Consider the following 12,070-nt stretch of genomic DNA (forward strand, 5'->3'; position numbering starts at 1 on the left):
CCTTTATTTCCTTCCTTCCTTCCTGTTTCTCCCTTTCTTCTTTCTTTCATTCCCTTTTTTCTTCTTCCCTTTCTCTTTCACTTTCTGTTTCTTTTTCTTTCTATCTCCCTTCCTTTTTTCTCTTTCTTTCTTTCTTTCTATCTCCCTTCCTTCCATCCATCCATCCTTTATCTCTTTCTCTCTCTCTCTCTCTCTGTTTCTTTCTTTATCCCTTTCATTTTTCTTCCTTTCTTTCCTTCCTTCCTTTCTTTCTGTTTTTTTCTCCCTTCTTTCTTTCCTTCCTTTTTTCTTCCTCACTTTCTCTTTCACTTTCTGTTTCTTTTTCTTTCTATCTCCCTTCCTTCCATCCATCCATCCTTTATCTCTTTCTCTCTCTCTCTCTCTCTGTTTCTTTCTTTATCCCTTTCATTTTTCTTCCTTTCTTTCCTTCCTTCCTTTCTTTCTGTTTCTTTCTCCCTTCTTTCTTTCCTTCCTTTTTTCTTCCTCACTTTCTCTTTCACTTTCTGTTTCTTTTTCTTTCTATCTCCCTTCCTTCCTTCCTTCCAACCATCCTTTCTTCCTTTATCTCTTTCTTTCTTTTTCCCTTCCTCCCTTCCATCCATCCATTCTTCCTATCTCTTTCTTTCTCCCTTCCATCCATCCATCTATCCTTCCTTCCTTCCTTCCTTCCTTCCTTTATCTCTTTCTTTCTTTCTCCCTTTCTTTCTCCCTTCCTTCCTTCCATCCTTCCTTCCTTCTTTTCTCTCTCTCTCTCTCTTTCTGTCTTTCTTTCTTTCTTTTTTTCTTCTTTGGGATTTTGGTCTTTTGGGGGGAGGGATCTTCCTCCTTTTTGCAGTCCTCCTTTATATAGTGCCAGCAGGGTGGGGGGGAGGGAGAGGGGAACTGGGCCACCTGGGTGACCTGCCAACTCATGCAAGTTGATCCGCGCACACTCCAACCAGCCACTCACACGGTCCAATTCCACCCAGGACACGTCCCTCTAGTGGGGACCCCCGCCCTACGTGGCTATTGCCTCAACAAGGCCCTTCTTTCAGTTTGCCAGGAAAGGGGAAGCCTCTGAGCCCAGGACGAAGAGCCTCACGTCCCTCATGGGGCCCATCCCTCCCCCTCCTGCCGAAAGCGTGGCCCCTCTGTACCTCGGCTCCTTCTCGGGGCTTCCGTCCACCTGTGCCAGCATCCAAGGTAAGGGAGGTAAGCCACGAGCCGTGGGCGTGTTACGGATTTTGTTTTAAAAGTCTCTTTTCTGCTACTCAATTGCTGCAACACGGATGTCGCCGTTTGGTTTAAGCTTGACGTTCGTTGCAGATTTTTTTTACAAAAATATTATTAATTTTCTATTACCGTATTTTTCCATGTATAAGGCGCACCTTTCTCCCCCCTAAAAGAGGGTGAAAATTTGGGTGCGTCTTATACACTGAATGGAGCCTCACCCATCCACCGTCCCCCACTCTTTGGCCTCTGCCTCCCAGCAATTTACCTCCTTGCAGCAAACGGGGAAAATGTGGCTTGCAGAGGCTGCAATAGGCTATAACAATCCCTGCAGCCTGAAACAGCTGATGATCGGGGAGGCTCACGAGGCAAATTGCTGGGAGGCAAAAGCAGATATTTTTTTTCTTGTGCTAATCAGGCTGTTTTCTGTTTGCTGCAAGGAGGCAAGTCAATAACTATAAATGCCTATAGAATGTTCAAATTATTAGACTTATTTTGTAAAGGCCGCTTTATTATTGTTCTAGACAGCTTAACGAAATGAAGAAGTTTTTTTAAAACAAATGCTTGATCTGAAGAGGCCCAGTGCTATTGTATCTCCTTTTAAATAGCAGGGAATAACGTATACTTCCAGAAAGCCACATCAATTTTAACAGCATCTGTACAAGCATAGTCTGAAATGTAGCACCACAAACAGTGTATATTGTCTGTGCTGTTTGCTGCAAGGAGGCAAATTGCTGGGAGGCAGAAGCAGATATTTTTCCCTTGTTTTCCACCCCAAAAGCTAGGGGCATCTTATACTTCAGAGCATCTTATACTCCGAGAAATACAGTAATTACATTCCATAGTGCTTAATAAACTTCGTGTTGCCTGGGTATTTAATTTGCTTAACAATACAATTCCATTCTTACTCCCCATCCCTTTTTTCCAACCCTTGGTAAAATAAGTTCCATGTTTGATAATATTCTGTGTCTTCTTTCTGTTTGATTTTATCCATTTCAGCACAGTTTAATATCTTCTTAATTATCTCTTCGTCCTGCGGTGTTTCTTCATTTTCCCAATATTGTGCGAAGACAACCCTCGCTGCTGTTAATACTAAATACATCTTTTTCTTATCAATATCATCCCTAATAAAAACAATCCGGGTTTAAAATCTAAGTGTTTCCCTATTATCTTTTCTAGCCATCTGTGTATTTTGGCCCGCCATTTTTTTTGTTTTAGCACAAGTCCACCGCAGATGAGAAACGGTTTGCTTCCAACAGGCAAAGTCAATACGGGAAGCGTTTTGGATTCTGCAGACCTCCAAAAAACGGCCCATTTTTCGCGAAAATGGGCCCATTTTTTGACAAAAAAAAGGGCATGAATAGTCTTTAGGAGGCTTATAGAGTGCTCCTGGGGGATGGGGGGGGCAAAAATGAGCAAAATCGGCCCATTTTTTGCTCGTTTCCGCCCCCCCCCCCCCCCGCCCCCAGGAGCTATCTGGAAGCCTCTTAAAGGCTCTGCATGGCCATTTTGGTGAAGGGAGCAGGGATTTGGGAGGCAAAAAATGCTGTATTCAGTGTATAAGACGCACCCAGATTTTCAGCCTCTTTTTTGGGGGTGGAAAGGTGCGTCTTATACTCCAAAAAAAAGGTAATTTTATAAATAACTCAAGGTGACAAACGTACCTAAGACTCCTTCCTCCTATTTTCCCCACAACATCAACAACAAACCTGTGAGGTGGACTGGGCTGAGAGAGAATGTTATATCTTCTCGTATCCATATCTTCGCCGAAAATAAGGCAGCTTCCTTCTTTCTTTTTTTTTTTATTCAAACATATAAAATACACAGACACAAAATCTAGACATACACCACATTTACACAATACAATACGAACAGGAGCTTCCTGTTCTTTCTAATAGCAATTTTCAATCGATACCGCTCACCTTCTATTATTTCCCCTTCTATTGTATTTCATTCAGATTTCACCATTCTTAACCCTCTTATTTTACTCATAACTATTATTTTTTGAGTTTTGTTCTATTCCTTCGTTGATTCTTGTTTCTTTCCTCCATCCACCTATACCATTTATCCCATATCTGGTAGAATTCTGATTCTTCTTTTCCCTGGATTTCTTTAGTTAGTTTGTTCATTTCAGCACAATCCATAACTTATTATTTTATCTTATTATTTCATCTTCGCTTGGAGTTAATTCGGTTTTCCATTTCTGGGCAAAGGCAATCCTTGCTGCCATAATTATATGTAGTATTAAATACTGGATTTCTTTTTTGTATTTCGCAGACATTATTCCTGATAAGAAAACCTCAGGTTTCCATTCTATTTTAACCCCTGTTATTGCCTCCAGCCAATTTTTGATCCTTTTCCAAAAAAAATTGAGCCTCCTCACAGGTCCACAATAAATGGTAATATGTTCCGTGTATTGATTCGCATTTCCAGCATTTGGGGGAGGTATTTGTTAAGATTTTAGCTAACCTTGTTGGTGCCAGGTGCCATCTGTAAAACATTTTGTACTGGTTTTCCTTGTATGCAACTGATAATGTCATTTTTAAGTTTGTTCCCCCAAATTTTTCCCATTTGTCTAATTCAATATTATAGCCAAAGTTCTGCGCCCATTTTATCATTTGTTCTTTCACAGTTTCTTCTTCTTTTTTATACTTCAGGAGGAATTTATAGGAATTTATGCCTTCTTTCTTTCTTTCTTTCTTTCTTTCTTTCTTTCTTTCTTTCTTTCTTTCTTTCTTTCTTCTTTTCTTTCTTTCTCTCTTCTTCTTTCTTTCTTTCCTTTCTTTTCTCTTCTTCTTCTTTCTTTCTTTCTTTCTTTCTTTCTCCTTATCTTTCCAGACAGGAGGTTATCAAGCCCTCCGGCGTTCGGTGGCACCAGTCAGTCTCAAGAAAATGCCGCTTGGACTTCTGCCCACCGGCCCCAGGCTGGCAGCTGTTCCCAACATCTGGCCAGTCCTCATCTCAGCATCTCCGGCCCCAACGATGACGCCGACAACGTCCCGTCTTCTGGAACGAGCCCCGGCCTTTTGCCCAACCCGAACTCAGATTCCTGGTCCGGAAGCCAAGATGAGACGGACGGGCCGGAATACCTGGCCATTGGCAATCTCGGCCGGCCGAGTCGACCCTGCGAGAGCCCCGAAGAATCCGGCACGGCTACCGTGAACAGTTCGGGGAGCAGCAACTCCAATCTGTTCTCGTCCAGCAGCTCTCAGAAGCAGGAGTCGGTGTCCTCCTGGGGGGAGCCGGGAGGCAGCTGGAAGTCCTCGCTCTTGCGACGGTCCAGCTTCTCCGAGGGGCAGACCTCCATCCTACAAGGGAAACCCAAACGAAGCCACATGCGTTCCCATTCGGACACCAACGTAGCTTCTGCAAAAGCTCATGGTAAGAGGGGAGAATCGGGTTTGGGGTGTGTGTGTGTGTGTAAGTGTATCCCAATGCTACAAGTAGTCCTTGACTTAGAACAATTCATTTAGTGACCGTTCAAAGTCACAGTGGCACTGTTGTGGCCCCCCAGTGGCCAGCGGAGCTGGGAGCAGACTCGTACAGTGAGGAGATTGGGGAGGAAGATGGGCCAGTTCTGGAGCCTGGGGAAGGCTCGGACGAGGGCTCTGTGTCGGAGGCAGAGAGGGGGCCAGGGCCGTCCGGGAGTTATCAGCTGCCTTCGGAGTCAGACATCAGTGAGGCAGAAGAACAGCTGGAGCCTGTTCCCAGTGTGCGCATGCGCAGAGTGGCCAGATGAAGGGAAGAGCTAAAGAACAGGGGTCAACTTGGGAGGAAGGCCACAGGTGGACAATGAACGGCCCCTCCCAAGAGGGAATAACAGAGGAGCGAAAGGGGAGTGGAGTTTGCAGGAGACCATCAGTTCGCTTAATTGGTTCCTGACTCTCCGAGGCTCCTTGCCAAGTTCAGCAGATCTCAGCCTGGCAGCTCTCCAAGGCAGATAATGTCTGTGACTGTAAATCCTCCCTTGAAAAACTTTGCTGAGTGTGAATGAGCAAAATTCACAGCAAATTAATAAAAGGGGTTTTGTTGGGCCCAGGAGTTGGCTTCAGGCTCTTGGGAAGCCTCGGTCAGAACAGGCACTGAAAAAAACGACTTGGGCTCATTTTTCACACTTAATGACCATTGCAACATCCCTATAGTTGCGTGATCCCCTTTCACTTAACAATCATGCTACAACTAAACAACTACAGTGATTCACTTAACAAATGAGTTTTAAAATGGGGCAAAAGTCACTTAACAAATTTCTGACTTGACAGCATAAATGTGGGTCTCAATTGTGGTCATAAGTGGAGGACTACCTGTATTGTAGTGGGTCATCTGGGCTAAAGGTTTTGTGGCTTTATATAGTGTGTTGATTTATTGTGTACAACATGTTGTGTGTTCTCGGAAAATTGATTAATGCAATACCGTAACCAGTTTAAGTATGTTGCCCTGTATTGTATTTTAAGCCTGTTTGAGACCTGATTGCCTTGAAATGCTTACCGTATTTTTTGGGCTATAAGAGGCACCATTGTATAAGACGCACTGGTGTATAAGACACACCAAGATTTTGAAGGGGTAAGAAAGAAAAAAAAGGTTTTGTCCTCCCTGGCCCCTAGGATCACTCTGCAGGCTACAGCAGGGCTGGGAGAAGGCAAAAACGCCTCCTTTTTTGCCAAAAACAGCCCGTTTTTTTGCCCATTTTTCACAAAAACTGGCATTTTTTGCCTTCCCCCAGCCCCAAGCAGCACTCTTCAGGCTTCAGCAGGGCTGTTTTTGTGAAAAATGGGCAAAAAACGGGGTGTTTTTGCCTCCCCCCCAGCCCTTCTGAAGATTGCAGTGCTGCTGGGGGCTGGGGGAAGGCAAAAATGCTCCGTTTTTGCAAAAAAACAGTCCATTTTTCACCAAGAGCAGGGCTTCGGGAGGCCAAAAATGGCTATATTCGGTCTATAAGATGCACCAACATTTCCATGATCTTTTAGAGGGGGGGGAGGTGCATCTTATATTCAAAAAATATGATAATCCCCCATCCACTTAATTAATTTGTCAGTCGTATCTTTATTAACCCTTAACCCCAGACGTACTATTTCGGCTACGCTTATTACAGACATGAGGTCATCATGCATACAATTTTCTTCATCTATGAAAATAATAGGTGGAATATGTCGTTAAATTTACTAGTTTACCATTTTCATGGATTGATCAAATTAACAAATGTTATAAATCCTATTCCCAACCGGGAACAGTCCATTTCTGAACATTTTGGAAAACTGCTGGGGTCACTATGACCTCCGGTCTGTGATGAAGAGTTAAGACATTTCAAAAATAATCTATCTAGAAAGGCAAGGAAGACCCCTTTCCCTGAAATAGTCCTGAACATCCGTTCGGTTCCATTCGCACGGCCTTTTGGGAATCGTAGTTTGGGGGTAAATGTCTGTGGAGTTTCTCCGTCATTCAAGTCGTGGTTGTCCCAAAGCTGCTTTTTCAAGAGGCAATTTCTTGTTTTTTCTTTGAAGAGGTGTCGCTTCTCCTCCAAGAAGCTTCTTCAGCTCTGACTGAGCTGCATCCTTTTAGAGGGTCGTTGAGGCCACTTGGAGATTTATCTGTGTCCTCAGAGTCACCTGAGTGGTGCAAATGGATATGGAGCCTTCTTGGAACTGCTGAAAGGACTGGAGCTAAATTATGTCCTAATCCCTCCGTTGTTAAATTTTGACATAGATGGCCTCTTTGACTTCTCTTTCAAACCTCCAAGTGGCCTCCACGGCTTTCTGGAAAGGATGCAAATGACCAGCTGTCTGCAAGGAATATGAATCCCGAGGGTCACCTGAGGACACAGATAAACCTCCAAGTAGCCTCAATGACCCTCCAAAAGGATGCAAATGACCAGCTGTCTGCAAGGAATGTGAATCCTGAGGGTCACCTGAGGACGCAGATAAACCTCCAAGTGGCCTCAACGACTCTCTAAAAAGGATGCAAATGACCAGCTGCCTGCAAGGAGTATCAATCCTTCCCTTCCCCACCATCCAAATCAGAGCTGAAGAAGCTCCTTGAATGAGAAGCGAAACTTCTTGGAAAGAAAAAACAAGGAAGTCCAGTTGCCTCTTGCAAAAAAATAGCACCTTTGGGATACTTCGATGGTGCCTCTCTACCCCAGACCAGGGGTCCCGATGCTACGCTGGCTGGAGAATTCTGGGAGTTGAAGTCCACAAGTCTTAAAGTGGCCAAGTTTGAAGACTTCTGCCCTAGACAAACATGCCATCTGAAAGGGGTAGCCTTCCGATCCCAGCCGAGGTGGCGCAGTGGTTAAATGCAGCACTGCAGGCTACTTCAGCTGACTGCTATCTGCAGTTCAGCGGTTCAAATCTCACCGGCTCAGGGTTGACTCAGCCTTCCATCCTTCCGAGGTGGGTGAAATGAGGACCCAGACTGTGGAGGCGATATGCTGACTCTGTAAACCGCTTAGAGAGGGCTGAAAGCCCTATGAAGCGGTATATAAGTCTAACTGCTAGTGCTAGCATTCCACCGTCAATATGTCAACCGTTGAGAATCCTGGGAGTGTCACGGCGTTTGCTCACCTGGAGGACATTTTGGTTGGGAAAACTTTTAACAACTTTAAGAGGGGTGGACCTCAACGCCCAGAATTCTCCCCAGGCAGCATAGCTTACTCTCTTGTAATCCCTTCCTCTGCAATCTCTCTCCACTTTAGGTGGTAAGAGGAAAAGAAACAGACCCAGCTGGCTGGGGAATTCTGGGAGTCGAAGTCCACCCGTCTTAAAGTTGCCAAGGTTGGGGGCGGGGGGGGGAGGGGAACAGCCATAAAAAGTCAGGAAACAGGAAGCGATAATGACCGAAGAAGCATCATAACGGGAATTGTGGCTTTTCTAACCCGTGAAGATCTGTGTGAGGCAACACGGATGCTTCCCCCATAGGAGATTCTCTCTCTCTCTCTCTCTGAAAATAATGCTCTTTTTATATTTTTATCCTGTTTTTTTTTTTGTCTTTTAACCTTCTTTTCTGCTTCGCTGTGCGTCCTTAGGAGGGCGCAGGGACATCAGCATTATAATAGAAGATCCCGTGGCAGGTTTGGGAAACCAGCATGTTGCAAATCCATCTCCCCTTCCCTTTCCTGCCTCTCCCCCGTCACATCCGTTGCTGTTCCCTCGCCCCGAGTTCGAGTCTTTTGCGGATTTCTCCGCAAGGTTCTCGCCCGGGAATTTAGGAAACAAGACCGTTTCTTCCCCGCATGAACATTCTGCATCAGGGGTAGTCTACCTTTTTTATACCTACCGCCCACTTTTGTATCTCTGTTAGTAGTCAAATTTTCTAACCGCCCACCGGTTCCACAGTGATGGTGATTTATAAAGTAGGGAAGTAACTTGACTTTATAAAATTTATAAAGGAGAGTTGCAGCAAACCCCTACCGCCCACCATGAAAGCTGGAACGCCCACTAGCGGGCGGTAGGGACCAGGTGGACTACCTCTGTTCTACATCCTTGCTCCCACAGAACACGGCCTCGGTCTCTCGGAATGCATAGATGGTCCTCGACTTACGGCAGGTCATTTAGTGCCAATTCAAAGTTGCAAGGACACTGAAGAAAAAGGGACTTGGGATCGATTTCCACACTTACGACCGTTGCAGCATCCTAAGCATTCATGGTCAAAGCTCAGGTGCTTGTCAACTGGCCCGTATTTATGACGGTGGCAGAGTCCTGGGGTCAGGGGATCGGTTTTTGCCACCTTCTCGCAAGCAAAGTGTCAGCGTTCCAAGTATCATGGAGAATTAAATCAGAGTCCAAGGCAAAACGATCCTTAAAGTCCCAATTTAATAAAGCAGACATCTTAGCCACATCTGTGTTAATCCCAATTCTGGAAATGACATCAGAATCCCACCCAGTTAAAAGTTCATGATCTTGTCCCCACACCCACAATCCAATCACATGGTCCAATCTTCTTCTGCCACGCTGGCATCCACACCCAGCTTCTTCCGGTCAGGTGTAAAAGTGCGGAGACCAAAGATGACCTTGAGCTTCTAGAAAAGAATGAAAACAACACATTCCACAATCCTACTCCTGTCTATTCCCCCCTCCCATCAACTATACTAATGAAACAGCATAATGAAATAAGAGAAAGTGTGGCAGGCCAAAATTCTAAAAGGAATAATATTGCAGGCCTGACACAAAGTTAATGGGGAAGCCAGATTTACTTAAGAACCACGTTGCTAACTTTGCAACTGAAGGGACTCACTTAACCACTGTGGCAAGAGAGAGAAGGTTCTCCCTCTCCCCTACTCTGCCCAGCCTGACTTTGCCCTTCCCCAGTTCCCTCCGCAGCCAAGGGAGCCGCTCTCCGTCTCAGAGTCAGACTCCTAGAGAGGCATGACAGCTGGTATTGTGGAACCTTGGCTTGTTATCTTATCCGTGATCTAGTTTAGGCCATTACCATCCAATCTTTAGCTGCTAGTATGTAAATAGAGGGGTGGTGGGGGAGAAACCTACTTCTTTCTGTAACTGATGATGTAACCTAGTTGGGCCATGAAATGTCTGCCAGGAAAAAAAGCAAGCTCAAACAATACCAAGGAACCCGCAGTCTTCCTCCTCCTCCTCCTCTTCCTCTACCATCACTATTGCCGCTACTACCATACCATCATCACATGTCCCATTCCCCTCCTCCATTCTGCACACCCTCTCCCTTCTAGCACTGATGATGTTACCTAGTTGGGTCAGAAAAGGTCTGCAAGAAAACAAGTTCAGAGAGCATCAAGGACCACGTAGTTTTCCTCCTCCTCCTCCTCCTCCTCCACCTCTTCTTCTTCTTCCTCCTCTTCTTCTCCTCCTCCTCCTCCTCCTCTTCTTCCTCCTCCTCTTCTTCCTCTTCTTCCTCCTCTCCTCCTCTTCTTCCTCCTTCTTCTTTTCCTTCTCTTCTTCCTCGTCCTCCTCCTCCTCCTCCTCCTCCTCTTCTTCTTCTTCTTTTCCTCCTCCCCATCCTCCTCCTCCTCCTCCTCCTCTTCTTCTTCTTCTTCTTCTTCTTCTTCTCCTTCTTTTCCTTCTCCTCCTCCTCCTCTTCCTCCTCCTCCTCCTCTTCTTCTTCCTCCTCTCCTCCTCCTCTTCTTCCTCCTTCTTTTCCTTCTCCTCTTCCTCCTCCTCGTCCTCCTCTTCCTCCTCCTCTTCTTCTTCTTCTTCTTCTTCTTTTCCTCCTCCTCCTCTTCTTCTTTTCCTTCTCCTCTTCCTCCTCCTCCTCCTCCTCTTCTTCTTCTTTTCCTTCCCCCCCTCCTCCTTCTCCTCCTCCTCTTTTCTGCAAATCTCACTCCATTGTAGCACTGATGATGTTATCTAGTTGGGTCAGGAAACATCTGCAAGAAAACAACCAAGCTCAGAGAGCACCAAGGACCCCCAGTCCTTCTCTTCCTCTCCCTCCTCCTCCTCTTCTTCCTCCTTCCTCCCCATCCCACTCCCTTCTAGCACTGATGATTTTATCTAGTTGGGTCAGGAAAGGTCTGCAAGAAAACGAGTTCAGAGAGCATCAAAGACCACATAATCCTCCTCTCCTCAAACAGCCCTCCCTCCTCCTAGCACTGATGACGTTACCTACTTGGGTCAGGAAACGTCCGCCAGAAAGCAACCAGGAAAGTCCACAAAACCCTGCATTTGGGGGACCGTACCGCTCCCCTTTCTGAGAACCAGTGCTCTCCCCCGCCCCAAATACCTTGTAATGCATCTGCCGTTGCGTCTTGTGAGCCTCTCTTCCCCCCGACATTTGTTGCGTTCCCTCCTTCCGGTTTGATGTGGATTGTTCCACCTTTCCTCCCTCCCTCCCACTCAGTTCTCTTGGCTGCCTCTGCCCGCCCTCCCCCCCCCCCCCGTGCGGTTGGTGGCCCTTAATGGCTTCTTTCCTTCCACCTCTTGTGCCTAGAGTCCAACGGGGACCTTTCGCAGTACAAGGGCAGCGTCTCCTGCCCCATGCAGAAGAAGGACGGGAGCATCCCCGGATCGGTCTACGTCGAATACGGTGAGCCTGTTTGCGTTGAGGGCCTTTTTGTCTTCGGAGTCTGTTCAAAAGGGGGCAGAGGAGGTCCCCACAGAAGGCCTTCTCCACACCAGCTGCTGCCCGAGTCCAGAATAGATCAGACTCTGGAACCCACCAGACAGGGAGTTGAGGCCTGCTGGGTTGGAAGCCCAGAAAAATGATATGTGGAAGCAGCCTTCAAATTAGGACCTTTTGTTTAGCCTCCATTCAAAATGGACAACTTTCTCTCTCCCTCCCCCCAATCTCTCCTTCTCTCTGCCCCACCCATCTACCCATTCATCTAGCTCATCATCTATTCATCCATCCATCCTTCTCTCACGTTTTCCATCATCGCTCTCTCTCTCTCTCTCTCCTCTTGTCTGGTCGTTCTATCCATCCATCCATCCTATTTCAGCCACCTCTCCCTCCCTCTCTCTCTTGTCTGTCTATCTATCTACTATCTATCCATCCATCTCTCTCTTTGTTTGTCGTCTATCTACTATCTATCCATCCATACTCTCTCTCTCTCTTGTCTGTCTATCATCCATCCATCCTATTCAGCACCTCTCCCTCCCTCTCTCTCTTGTCTGTCTATCTACTCTACTCTATCCATCCATCTCTCTCTCTTGTTTGTCTGTCTATCTACTATCTATCCATCCATCTCTCTCTCTCTTGTCTGTCTATCCATCCATCAGCCTATTCAGCCACCTCTCCCTCCCTCTCTCTCTTGTCTGGCTATCTATCTACTATCTATCCATCCATCCTCTCTCTCTTGTTGTCTGTCTATCTACTATCTATGCCTACATCTCTCTCTCTCTGTCTGGCTATCCATCCATCCATCCTATTCAGGCCACCTCTCCCTCCCTCTCTCTCTTGT

The 12,070-nt window shown here is 46.2% G+C and overlaps 1 protein-coding gene across 2 annotated transcripts in view; it reads left to right on the forward strand.

Annotated features, from left to right (window-relative positions):
* RUBCN (rubicon autophagy regulator) overlaps window positions 1-12,070 on the forward strand; it is a 66,460-nt gene that overhangs the window by 20,384 nt on the left and 34,006 nt on the right. The window contains exons 6-8 of one of the 2 annotated variants that reach the window (XM_032225417.1): window positions 1,035-1,191; window positions 4,048-4,590; window positions 11,101-11,196. In XM_032225417.1, the coding sequence (XP_032081308.1) occupies window positions 1,035-1,191; window positions 4,048-4,590; window positions 11,101-11,196 (796 nt within the window). The remainder of the gene's footprint in view (window positions 1-1,034; window positions 1,192-4,047; window positions 4,591-11,100; window positions 11,197-12,070) is intronic. The other variant, XM_032225418.1, reaches the window with a different exon arrangement.

This window comes from Thamnophis elegans, chromosome 10 (genome assembly GCF_009769535.1).
Source record: "Thamnophis elegans isolate rThaEle1 chromosome 10, rThaEle1.pri, whole genome shotgun sequence".
NCBI lineage: Eukaryota > Metazoa > Chordata > Lepidosauria > Squamata > Colubridae > Thamnophis > Thamnophis elegans.